Source organism: Cephus cinctus, unplaced genomic scaffold (assembly GCF_000341935.2).
Source record: "Cephus cinctus unplaced genomic scaffold, Ccin1 Ccin1_scaffold0022, whole genome shotgun sequence".
Lineage (NCBI taxonomy): Eukaryota > Metazoa > Arthropoda > Insecta > Hymenoptera > Cephidae > Cephus > Cephus cinctus.
In genome coordinates, this window is record NW_014332770.1 from 182434 (window position 1) to 196255 (window position 13822).

At 44.7% G+C, this 13822-nt stretch overlaps 1 protein-coding gene across 5 annotated transcripts in view; it reads left to right on the top strand.

Annotated features, from left to right (window-relative positions):
• LOC107266704 (titin) overlaps window positions 1-11615 on the top strand; it is a 30017-nt gene extending 18402 nt beyond the window's left edge. The window contains exons 6-10 of one of the 5 annotated variants that reach the window (XM_025084048.1): window positions 44-3484; window positions 3524-8310; window positions 8443-8661; window positions 9028-10718; window positions 10806-11615. In XM_025084048.1, the coding sequence (XP_024939816.1) occupies window positions 44-3484; window positions 3524-8310; window positions 8443-8661; window positions 9028-10718; window positions 10806-10908 (10241 nt within the window). In that variant the 3' untranslated portion in view covers window positions 10909-11615. Of the gene's footprint in view, window positions 1-43; window positions 8311-8442; window positions 8662-8910; window positions 10719-10805 lie in introns of all 5 variants that reach the window. The other 4 variants (XM_025084045.1, XM_025084060.1, XM_025084053.1 and 1 more) reach the window with 4 other exon arrangements.
• Window positions 11616-13822: the final 2207 nt, after the last annotated feature.

Genomic DNA, 13822 nt, shown 5'->3' on the forward strand with positions numbered 1-13822 from the left:
CCCTGACTCTTCAGATTGTTATTCTTGTGTCGTTTTGTTGCAGAGGATGACGAGAATGTGCCTACTAAGTTGTGGGAAGGAGACGATCAACAGATAGAGGATCATCAGGACAAGGTTCCTCTTCCTGAACAGGATGAGAATGCTATTTTGCCCACTCAGGCTACTTTACCTGACCAGGATGATACTCAGCAGATCAGTCAGGTCAATGAATCCTTCCCTGGTGCCGATAACATCATACCTGAAGAGCATCAGGATATTGAACACATTACCGAGGGTAGTATCGAACATGTTCCTGTTACTGAAGGTCATGAAGTTCCTGCTTCTGAAACTTCTGCGCCATTGGATGAGAATGCAGTTCCTGAACAACAGCCTACTCGTGCCACAATAGATGAACTAGAGGTTCAAGTTCCTGAAGGACAAACTGAAACTAGCGTTGAGAGGAAACCTGAGGAGGAAGTTGAAAGGGTTGAGAAACCAGTTGAAGTAGAGGAGCACACTCCAGAGGTTCCCGAGAAAGAAGGCTCTACGGAGGAGTCTACTGTTGAGAAGAAGCCAGTTGGAGACGGAGAGAAACCGGAGGATCATTTTACTGGAACACCCCCTACTACAGAATCGCAGACTGAAGCTAGTGAACTTGAACAAGGCACTGAAGCACCTGTTGTTGCTGAAGAAGAACAGACTCAAGTACCAAAGATTGCTGAGGGACCGGGAGCTACTGAAGCCGGGGTTGTCGAAGAGAAGCCAGCGGAGGAAGAGATTTCTACCGAGGCAGGAATTTCTCAAGAAGAACAGAAACCAGTTGAAATTCCAGCTGTCGAAGAGAATTTGACTGAAGCATCTGTGGAGGAACAGCCTACTGAAGAACCTGTTCAGAAGACTGATATATTGCCTACTGAATCTACATCAGAAGGACAGAAACCTGTTGAACCCACGCTTGAACAAGAAGTCACTGAGAAATCGCCAGAAGCTGTGACGGAGGGCGTTACGGAATCTGCTGCTGAGGAAGAGAAGATACCGACCAAGACTGTCAGCAGTGAAGAACATGCTGAGGGTTCCGGAGAAACACCTAAAGAAGTTCCTGAGCAACAGACAGAAGTCGTCGAAGAGAAACCAACCGAGGCACCAATTGATGACGAACTTGCAACAGCAGGACCTGTCGTTATTGTAGAGAAGCCAGAAGAAAGTCCTGCAGTTTCTGAAGAACTTCCAACTGAAGGACCCGCTGGAATTGAACTTCCGACAAAATCTGGAATCAGTCAGGAACAGACAGAATCACCATTAGAAGGATCAACTGGTATTTCGGTTCCGGAACGTGTACCAGTTCATAAGGCTGAGGATAAGGATGCAATCAATGAAGTTCAGGTTACCGAAGGATATAGTGACACTGAGCATCCGGAATTACATGTTCCTCATAGCCAGATAGCTGGTGAACAACCCTCCACGTATCTTCCATCGGAAGAGTCAACTTCTGACGGAGCTGATACTGAAGTAACAGAGAAACCCATCTCACCAGTTGAAGCTGGAGCACCAGATCAACAAGAGCAAGTCGAACCCGAGAGTCACGGTGTTGTTCCTGAAGTTAAGCCTGAACTATCTGTTACAGAAATTGATGTAGAGACACCTGCAACTACAGACTCTCATATCCAACACATTTCTCACAGCACTGAAAGAATTCCTGAACACGGTGAAGTTCCTGAAGAGAAGCCAATTGACGAGAAACTAGCTGGTGAAAATGTACCTACCAAGGGACCAATTGACCAGGAAAGTGAAGCTGGCCCATCTACCGAAACTACTGCTCAAGAACCTTCCGAGGAACAGAAACCAGTTACCGAGGACAGAGTTGAGGAGGCTGTTACAGAATCAGTTCCTGCTGAAATATCCACTGAAGCATCTGTTGTAGAAGAGAAACCTACTGAAACTAAAGTACCAGAAAGAGATTCGGTAATTAAGACAGGAGCAGAGGCTACTTCCGCTGAAGAGATTCCAACTGAGTCTTCGATTACTGAAGAGAAACCAGCAGAACCAAGTGAAGAGGTAAAACCATCAAGTGAAGAACATCCCACACGACCAGATGAGGAACAACAAACCAAAGAACCCTCCGAAGAACAAGTTGCTACTGAAGTACCAACTAAGGCAGTTGCCGAGGAAAAACCCGTTGAAATTCCAACTTCCGGTGAAGAGCAAGTAACTAAAGGACCTGCTGAGAGTGAAGAAAAGGCAACCACAGAACCTACAGCAGAACAAGAATCTACTGAAGGACATGGAGCACTTGTGACGGAGGCGGCTGTCTCTCAGGAGCAGCCAGATGTAGGATCTCCTCAATTGCACGAAACGGAAAATCCACTTGAAGAGGAAAAACCAACTGAATCTGTTGAGGGATCTACTGCAGGTACCTTGGCCGTAGAAGTTGAACCTACCAAGGTTGCGGAAGAACCTTCTATCCAGGAAGAAAAGCAACCTACTGGAGAAATCGAACCGACTAAATCAGCTATTGAATCAGAACACACAGAAGCGCCAGTTGTGGAAGAAAAACCAATTGAGACTGCTGATGAAGAGGAGCAGAAGCCTACCGAAGACTCTGTTGCTCAGACAGAGGAGGGGCAACAAACTCAACGGCCTCTCATAGAGGAACAATCAAGTGTAGAACCTGTCGAAGAATCAGTAGAAGAACATTTGACCGAGGGATCCATCGCGGAGGAACACATTCCTACTGCACCTTCGGTTTCGACTGACGAGAAACCGGAAGAAGTTGATGCAGAGCAAAAACCAGTTAAGGAAGAAATCAAACCTACGAAGTCTGCTACTGGTGTTGACGATGAGGTTCAGAAACCTGAAATTGTAACTGAAGAAAAACCAACTGAATCTACGGAAGAGGGAGAGAAGTCAACAGAAGTTCCTGCAGTTCAAGAAGGAATTTCCGAAGGTCCCATTCAAGAGCAAGAACCTACTAAAGTTGCTACTGAATCAGAAACGCCATCTTCGCCTGCTACAGAATCCACTGAGGCATCAATTTCCGAAGTGAAACCAGAGAAAGCTCCTGCAGAAGAGAAGCCCGAGAAATCGGAAACTCCTGAGGAACCTAGTGCAACTCCAAGTGTGCAAGAAACTCCTCAGGAACCAAGTGGAACTCCAGCTGTCCAGGAAACTCCTGAAGAACCAAGTGCAACTCCAAGTGTTCAAGAATCTCCTGAGGAACCAAGTGGAACTCCAGCTGCTCAGGAAACTCCTGAACAACCAAGTGCAACTCCAAGTGTACAAGAAACACCCGAGGAACCAAGTGCAACTCCAGCTGTGCATGAAATTCCTGAGGAACCAAGTGCAACACCAACTGTGCAGGAAATTCCTGAAGAACCAAGCGCAACTCCAAGTGTGCAAGAATCTCCTGAGGAACCAAGTGAAACTCCAGCTTCTCAGGAAACTCCTGAACAACCAAGCGCAACCCCAAGTGTGCAAGAAAGTCCCGAGGAACCAAGTGCAACTCCAGGTGTGCAAGAAGTTCCCATAAAACCAAGTGCAACTCCAGGTGTGCAGGAAATTCCCGAAGAACCAAGTGCAACGCCAGCTGTGCAGGAAACTCCTGAGGAGCCAAGTGCAACTCCAACTGTGCAAGAACTTCCTGAAGAATCAACCGCTACTCCAGCTGTACAGGAAACGCCTGAAGAACCAAGCGGAACTCCAGATGCACAGAAAAAGCATGAGGAGCCAAGCGTAACTTCCACTGCAGAAGAAATTCCTGCAGAACCAAATGTAACATCAGCTGTGCAGGAAGTTCCTGAGGAACCAAGTGCAACTCCAGCTGTGCAAGATCTTTCTGAACAATCAACTGAAATTCCGGTTGTACCTGAGATTTCTAAGGAACAAAGTGGAACTCTAGCAGAAACGCCCGATGTGCCGGTTATACCTTCCATTGATGATCAGAAACCTGAGACTATACCCAGTGCTGAAGAAAAGCCAGTTGAACCCTCAGTTTCTGAAAAGAAACCTACAGATGTTTCGTCTGAAGAGAAACCAATTGAACACGAAGAGGGTACAACAGTCTCGGCAGAAAAGGAGGAGATCCCCACGGAAGGTATTCAAGTCGAAGATCATTCAGAAATACCAGCAACAGAGGGAGCCATCACTGACGAAAAGCCAATTGAGGGTCAACAAGAAGTTTCAGTTCCTGAAGAGAAACCAATTGAAGTTCACATTGGAACATCCGAGAAAACTCCTGAACTTCCAGTACCTGACGGAAAACCAACAAAATCTGACCAACAACCTCAAGCAGCAATTACCGGGGAACAACCAAGTGAGCCAACTCCTACTGGGGGTGAGAAAATCGTACCTGAAGTACCACTAGAAGAAACAGTGCCAACTGAACCACTTGCACCTGGCCAACCACAAAAACCAACTATCGAAGGGGAGCAAAAAGTTGAAGAACCTGGTCTTGAGGTTTCAGGTCCAGTTGATGCTCGTCCTTCAGGAATTCCTGGGGAAGGCAATTGTCTCGTCGATGGTCAATCTTATGGCAATAATTCAATCATTCCACCATCGAATCTTTGTCAAATCAGTTGTCGCTGCGTCAGCAGTATCGTTCAATGCGATCTTGTTAAATGTTCTCCCCCACCAACTCACTTATCTAATTGCATGCCAATTCATGCTGGTCCTGAATCGTGTTGCCCTATGTACACATGTGAATCTGCGCCTACTGTTGAATTGGAATCAGATAGCCAAATGTCCGAACATCATACTCCAGCATATGAGCAACAAACAGTTGGTCCAGTTGTTCCTGGAGAGGAGTTACCAGCTTCTCCTGTTTCTCCTGTCGAAGGTGTCACAGTACCTGAAAAGGGTGTTGAGCTACCCGTACAGCCTGAGCATCCTGAGGAACCTATTACTCCTGTTTCTCCTGCAGAGGAGACTCCACTCAAAGGTCATGTACCTGAGACGCCAGCTGTGGAAGAACCTACCGTCCCTGCTGTTCCTGAAAAACTGCCTGAAGTGCCTGCTACTGCTGAAGAACCTGCAACTCCTGTTCCTGAGGAAAAGCCAACTTCTGAAACTATATCTATTTCTGGAGAGGAAGCTGAGACTGGAAAACCTCAAGAGCAGACGACTGAACCTATCTCTTCTATTGAAGAACAGACTAGTGGAATAGTTGAGCCTGCTGAAAAGGAACCAACTGATGAACAGCAAACAGTGGGACCAGTGAAAAGTGTTCCTGAAATAGATCACACTCCTAAACCATCTGATGAAGACGTTGCTATACCGGAGACCGATCAGATACAAGGACCTCACAAGGAACCAGCTGCAGAAGGACACCCTGAAATACCAGTTATATCATCCGAAATTCCAGAATCAGCAGAAGAACACACAGCTGGTCCGATTGAGGAGCAACAGACTGCTGAACCAGTTGAAGCAGTTGAACAAGAAACTCCAGCTTCCATTCTGCCCACAGGAGAAAAGATACCCGAAGAAGGTACTGAAAAACCAACAAGCGAAGAAGAGGCACCGCAGACTGCAACTCCGGAAATATCTGGCAAAGAACCCTCAGTTGAAGAGCGTCCAAATGAGCCTGGCAGTCCTGAAGAGGGTCAGATTGTAGTTTCCATTGGTGAACCAGTACCTGCCGTTGATGAAGTAGTTACTCCCATTGAGGAGAAACCTGTTGAACCGACACCAGAGCAACCAACTGAAAAGATTCCGACCAAAACAGTTGAGACTGGTAAGGATGAAGAAAATCTGTCTCAGAGTACGGAACCCTCAAGTATTGGTAGCGAACCGAAACAACCTATTGAACCTATTGCACCTGAAGTCGAGGAACATACAGCAGAGCCAGTGGAAAAGGAAATTCTTGCACCGTCGACCACGCCAGAAGGAATTTCTGAACAGGAAGTTGAGTTACCAACTAAGGCCGTTCATCCTCAGGAGCCTGAAACAGTCATATCGGAAGAACCCGTAGTACCTGTTAAAGGTGAACATCCTGGTAGTACAGTTGCATCTGTCGAAATTGAAACCGCTAGTCCCGATTCTGCTGAAGTAGAAACTGCTAAACCAACTGCGGAAGAACCTCTCGAGCATCCATCTACTCCAACAAGTGAAATGAAAACAGATGCAGTTGTTACAACCGAAGGTGAAACTAAGAAACCTGCAGATGAAGAAGTCACTAAACCAGCACCAGAAACTGTTCCTGAGGAACAGCCTAGTGCACCCGTTGAACCTGCCTCACCAAGTGAACCGACAATTTCTACTGAAGAACAGCCTGAACAAGAGACAACCGATTCGACTGGATCGGTTAAGGGACAGTCTACTGAATCTGCTATTCCTGTTGAAGAGCAATCTTTACAACCCACATTGGTTGAAAAACCAGCCGCAGCTGGAGAAGAACAGACTGTACAACCATCAGTTGAAGGTGAAACCCCCGCACCAGTTGAACAAGAAACCTCTCCTCCTGTCGTGGCAGTTGAAATTCAAACATCCGCACCTGCAGTTTCCGTTGAAGAGCAAACATCAGCTCCGGTTGAAGGAGAGACGACTGCGCCTGCTATTCCTGTTGAAGAGGAAGCTTCAGTTCCAGTTGAAGGAGAGGCTCCAGCACCTTCTGTACATGTTAAACCAATTGAAGGAGAAGCTACTACGCCAGCTGCATCAATTGAACAAGATACTTCTGCACCTGCCGTACCGTCTGAGGAACAAGCTGCTGTACCTGTTAAATCTGCTGCTCCTGGTGAAGCTGAAACACCTATTGCACAGACAACGGAACAAGCAATTGGAGCAGTTAAGGGAAAACCAGATGAATCTGAAACTCCTGCTCCAATTCCTACTCCCGTTGATGAGCTACCTAAGGAACAATTACCTGAAGAGTCTGAAAAACCGGTTCAAGAGACTCCAGTTTCTGCCCCTGGAACAGTGGAAACAAGTAGCGAATTACCAATTGAAATCAAACCAGATCAAGACATTAAACCAATTGAAGGTGAACCAACTGGTGCTTCTATTGATGAACAGCCGGCTAAACCAATTTCTCCAGCTACGGAGGAGACTAGTACACCTGTAGATGAAGAAGAAGTTCCTATTGAACAGCAGACACAACAACCTGTTGAAGCAGAAGTCACAAGTTCTGAGGACCAATCGAAAAAACCAGTTGAGCCAACTATTAATGAACCAACTGAAGGATCGGTACCTGTTAAACCTGCTGAGGAACCTGCAGAAAAACCAAATGAATCAGTTGCAGAAGAAAAACCAACTAAAGAAGCTACCCCAGGAACTGCAGGTTCTGTTGAGGAAGAGAAGCCTACCAAAGCTGCAATTCCTGAAGAAAAACCTGTAGAAGAAGAGGAAACTACGAAAGAGAAGCCTGCGGACGAAAAACCTGTAGAAGAGAAGCCTGCAGAAGAAGAGAAACCAGTAGAGGAAACACCTACAGAAGGACAGAAAATTGCAGAAGAGAAACCTACTGAAGAAGAGAAGCCTGCGGAAGAGAAACCTGCAGAAGAAGAGAAACCAATAGAACAAGAGAAGCCAGTAGAAGAAACGCCTACAGAAGGACAGAAAATTGCAGAAGTGAAACCTGTTGAAGAAGAGAAGCCCGCAGAAGAAGAACAACCTGTAGAACAAGAGAAACCAGTAGAAGAAACGCCTACAGAAGGGCAGAAAACTGCAGAAGAGAAACCTGCTGAAGAAGAGAAGCCTGCCGAAGAGAAGCCTGCAGAAGAAGAACAACCTGTAGAAAAAGAGAAACCAGTAGAAGAAACGCCTACTGAAGGTCAGAAAATTGCAGAAGACAAACCTGTTATAGAAGAGAAGCCTGCGGAAGAAGAACAACCTGTGGAACAAGAGAAACCAGTAGAAGAAACGCCTGCAGAAGGACAGAAAATTGCAGAAGAGAAACCTACTGAAGAAGAGAAGCCTGCGGAAGAGAAACCTGCAGAAGAAGAGAAACCAGTAGAAGAAACGCCTACTGAAGGTCAGAAAATTACAGAAGACAAACCTGTTATAGAAGAGAAGCCTGCGGAAGAAGAACAACCTGTGGAACAAGAGAAACCAGTAGAAGAAACGCCTGCAGAAGGACAGAAAATTGCAGAAGAGAAACCTGCTGAAGAAGAGAAGCCTGCCGAAGAGAAGCCTGCAGAAGAAGAACAACCTGTAGAAAAAGAGAAACCAGTAGAAGAAACGCCTACTGAAGGTCAGAAAATTACAGAAGACAAACCTGTTATAGAAGAGAAGCCTGCGGAAGAAGAACAACCTGTGGAACAAGAGAAACCAGTAGAAGAAACGCCTGCAGAAGGACAGAAAATTGCAGAAGAGAAACCTGCTGAAGAAGAGAAGCCTGCGGAAGAGAAACCTGCAGAAGAAGAGAAACCTATAGAACAAGAGAAGCCAGTAGAAGAAACGCCTACAGAAGGACAGAAAATTGCAGAAGAGAAACCTGCTGAAGAAGAGAAGCCTGCGGAAGAGAAGCCTGCAGAAGAAGAACAACCTGCAGAAGAAGAGAAACCAGTAGAAGAAACACCTACAGAAGGACAGAAAATTGCAGAAGAGAAACCTGCTGAAGAAGAGAAGCCTGCGGAAGAGAAGCCTGCAGAAGAAGAACAACCTGCAGAAGAAGAGAAACCAGTAGAAGAAACACCTACAGAAGGACAGAAAATTGCAGAAGAGAAACCTGCTGAAGAAGAGAAGCCTGCGGAAGAGAAGCCTGCAGAAGAAGAACAACCTGCAGAAGAAGAGAAACCAGTAGAAGAAACACCTACAGAAGGACAGAAAATTGCAGAAGAGAAACCTGCTGAAGAAGAGAAGCCTGCGGAAGAGAAGCCTGCAGAAGAAGAACAACCTGCAGAAGAAGAGAAACCAGTAGAAGAAACACCTACAGAAGGACAGAAAATTGCAGAAGAGAAACCTGCTGAAGAAGAGAAGCCTGCGGAAGAGAAGCCTGCAGAAGAAGAACAACCTGCAGAAGAAGAGAAACCAGTAGAAGAAACGCCTACTGAAGGTCAGAAAATTGCAGAAGACAAACCTGTTATAGAAGAGAAGCCTGCGGAAGAGAAGCCTGCAGAAGAAGAACAACCTGCAGAAGAAGAGAAACCAGTAGAAGAAACGCCTACTGAAGGTCAGAAAATTGCAGAAGACAAACCTGTTATAGAAGAGAAACCTGCTGAAGAAGAGAAGCCTACAGTCGAAAAACCTGCAGATGAAAAGCCGGCGGAAGAAGAAAAGCTTGCAGAAGAGAAACCTATAGAACAAGAGAAACCAGTAGAAAAAGAGCCAACTGAAGAACAAAAAATTGCAGAAGAGAAGCCTACAGAAGAAGTTAAACCTGCAGAGGAAGAGAAACCCGCAGAAGAAGAAAAACCTGTCGAAGAGAAGCCCTTGGTAGAAGAGATACCTGTAGAGGAAGAGAAACCAACAAAGGCCGTGACTGATGTGGCACAACAAACGGAACTACCTTCAGTAGAAGAAAAAGAACCAGTAATATCTGAAATTCCTGAGCACATTCCAACTGAAGCTTCTGTTTCCGAGGAAGAACCTGAGAAGGAACCAGCTGTTCCCGAAGAACAAACCACTGCCGCTGTACTTGAAGATAAGCCCACAATTGGACCAATTCTTACTGAGGAACAACAATCAACTGAAGAACCTGCAGCTGTACCAGCTGAGTCGACCACACTTTCTACCAAGGAAGAGAAGCCAATAGAAATAGTCACGGTTCCTGAAGAACAACCAACAGAATCATCAGCACCCCAGGAAATACCAACTGGCAGTCCTGTTGCACCTGAATCCAGCTCTTCAAGTCCTGCAGAAGAACCAACAAAATCAGCCACTCCATCTGAATCAGAGGACGGCTTGACTGTAAGTCCAGTTGCTGAAGAGAAACCAGAAGAAGAAATACTCCCAACCAAATCTGCTGGAGAAGCCGAAAGTGCACAACCATCCGTAACCGAACAACCTCAAGAAAGATTGACAACTTCACCAATAATTCCAGAAGAACCCTCACCAGCACAAATACCACAGGAACCTGAAGAACCTACCAAGATATCAGACGTTCAATCACCAGACCAATCCCCAGCCCAATCTCCAGATCAAACATCAGATCAATTCCCAGAGGATGATCTTGAGCAACACGTGAACGTACCCGACGTCCTTCCCGAGGAGCACGACGACACCGAAGGTCAACTAACCATCGGACCAGATGACAAGGAACCTTCGAAACCTAGTAGCGTGGATCACTCAGCAGGTGTACTAGAACCTCAGGGTATTCCAGAGTATCCTGACCAGACGATACCTACCGAAGAGAATCCTCACTTCCCCGTCAATAGTGGCACTTATCTGAACCCAGAAGAGGATTACGATGAGGACGACCAGGCTGTCTACGGTCCAGGCACCTGTCGCTACGGCGGAAAGGTCTACGTCTCCGCACAGCAAATTCCACGCGACGATCCCTGCGACTTCTGCTTCTGCTTCCGCAGCGACATCATCTGTCTGCAACAGAGTTGCCCACCGCCGATACCAGGCTGTCACGAGGAACCAATAAACGGCTTCTGTTGTCCAAGATACGAGTGTCCCGTTTCCATGGCCACTTCACTGAACGTGACAACAACGACAACTACCACCACAACGACATTGCCGCCACACTTCCTGTCGCACGCGTACAAAGGCGCTGCGAGACGAAGTGGCTGCCAGATTCGCGGACAGGCCTACCACGTTGGCGAAGTCATCAAGTCCGCTTCAGGACCATGCCTCCATTGCACGTAAGTAAATTCCTGAAACAATGCAATTCCCTATTTCAATTGTTCATGGAGCGTTTAAAAATTAATTTTTTATTTACACTCTTACAGTTGTGGCGGTGATGGCAACATGAAGTGTGATCCCAGAGTATGCAGCCCCGAGCCGATGCTTAGGCAAATGATCGCAGCTGCTACAGCCAGAAGGAGGAGATGAGCCCTCGGCCAAGATTTAAGCGTCGGACTCAAAATGGATACCAAGATTACGAGGATTGTCAAGTGAGGAGAATCTTGAAAAAGAAGACAGTGTTGTATAAAAGTGAATTAAAATTATTCTAATGTCGCGTGACACAAGACAATTATGTGCTCGGCGAACGCGAACTGAGTGGCCAAAACGTAACGTTTATATATGTAAGCAGATAAACAAACGAAAAAAATAATATTAATAGTAAGGGCGCGTTTCTGGTGCCAAAATGACGCAAAAAAAAACATAATAACGATACCGAAAAGGTAATAACGTACACATACGATATACGATCACGAGGATGACAGTGGGAGGCAATCAATTTAGGACGTCCATAAATTTTTCAAAATGACGAATTGTCAATGAAAAACTACGAATATGATATCGTTGCGTATTTTAACGTTTAATTATTGTAGTCACCGTCTATTGCAAGGCGCTGCGAGCGCTTTCGCGCGGTTACTCAAATTATTGGGAGCTTGAGGAACGAACGAGACTTATTAACTGTGCCTTCGTCAGTATCCGCTAGATGGCGGTGCTTTCGCTTCCGATAGTGAACAACATCGACAACAGCTAAGAGAACAACGGGGGGATAAAAGACAACAGACCGATAGCCATATCAAAGTCGCCAACTTACAAGAAAGAGATCACGTGATCAGTCCGATCACGGGGATGAGAGAAAATGAGAAAAAGAAATGTAAGAAGATCATGGAGAAAAACGAAGGTGGAACGATATATGGATAACACAAAATGGAAGACGAAGAAGGACACGGATCAAAGGGTAGTTAGAATGAATGAATGCGAATAATATGTTAGACGTTAATAGGTAGGCCGCGATGCGTAACAGATCAATCACTCGGTCGAGTCATTTAATCATTGATCCATTGATGTGTTAATTACATGATAAATTAGGACTCGATCGACGGTACTGTTATGAATGGCGGCTAACGACAATCGCACTAACTTCAACGTGCAAACGTACACGCAACTCGAAGCTCAAATAAGCGGCTCGGGCGGAGGACCGACCAAGATATAAAAAAAAAAAGAAAGCTTCTCCGGCGAGCCGGCGTCATATATATATAAATATATATATAGTATATATATACATATATACATACGATTATAATGAATCTTATACAATATACTCTTCAATTGATACAATAACTGATAATAACATTTAATAATACCTTCTACGAAGTCTTAAACTGCGTCCTTCAGCTTCGAAGTGTCGCGATTTATTGTTAATATTTTTAAAAAATCGATTATCTGTGACTTTTAAGGGGATGATCGATTGGACATGACAGACGGGGGTTGAATCGTATTGACGGGGAGGAAGGAGGAAGGGGTGAATTCTTTTTAAAGGCCCAAAAGGTGTTCCAATTTTTTGCCTTTACTAACTTCTTGTTTTTTTTTTCGTTTTTTCTTTAATATAATTTTTGGAACCATGCGGGAAATACGTCACGCTTCGAAGATACGGGACGTAGTTTATAGGTGATTACTACGTCATCGCACGATACTACGCATACTGTCTGTATTTATATTTAGGAAAACAGAAGGACCGTGGCACGTTTTTGCTTGAAACAGCCTGTAGTCTTTGTACTCGATTTATAAATTATGGATGATAATTATTAGTGTCCTCGCCTAGCCGTGCGACCCAGCTATTGATTCCGGGCCGTTTGATCGGTAGAATCGCAGCCATTTCAATTTTCTTATATTATTTTTTTTCCTTTAGACTTTCTGTTTTTTCTTTTATTGCCTTATTTCTCTCACGATATATACATTATACGTGCTCACGTTGGTATATATATACACACATATATATATAGTTTTAAGCTTCTGCCACTCGAACGCCCGGACTAGCTGGTCTATGTGTATATTTCGCGCGGCCAGGCAATAAAACTCTTTCAAGCGTTCTGACGCGATTGGCCAGCATTGGGGGTACGCCATTACTACGACGATTCAAGATGACGTCACCGTGTCCAATTTTCCAATCGAATTGGGAAGTACGCTCCTATCTTCCAAAATGAATATTCATGCACTTGCCATAGAGTAAACGGTTGAGTAAATAGGAGAAGGGACAACATCGAGAATTCGTATTGGATAGAAGGGAGAAGACGGAGGGTTGACGATGTAAAGGAAAAAAAAAAAAGATTCGCGTACCGCTGGAGCTGCGACAATTTCAAGAAAGCAAGAGTCCAATTAGGATTTAGTCGAAAAACTTAGTATTTATCTTTATACCCATTTTATATCGATATAACTATAACGTGGACGTTAATGAATAACGAGTAATATCAACGGTAATGATATAAATAATAATATAAATATGCGTACCGTAAATATGTAATTAGACGATTCCTTATCGGAGCTCGTTTACCCTAATCAATCCGAGATATTGTATACGCGTTGAGAATCGACTGGCAATACGAGAACGTTAAACGAATACCTTATGTTTTTTAAAGCATTGGATAATTGAAAGAATAATTTTCATTTTTCACAACTGCCAGTCGTCAATTAACAAATGTAGTTTCGTAGACGCAGTGCAGCCGTCCTCGTGATGGGGCACAACTTGAGGATTTCTCGGACATTTTTCCATTTTCTGTTTTTTTTCTCTTACTCTTTTTTTTGATTCGTCCCTTCCTCCTTCTTTTTCTTCTTCCTCTTCTTTCTCGATGTAACCCATTATTGTTTGCTACGTATTACATATGTGATAAATGATGAGGAAACGAACGAGTCAGGAGCATCCGCCGGTGATCCCAACTACGGAACGCTAGATTTAAGACAGTACGTGCTAGTATAAAGTGTCCTTTTATATGAATAAATGATTTTGTATGTCAACTCTTGCGCTTCTCTTTTCTCCTATCCTGATCTGATCATTTCCAATTCAAGTATA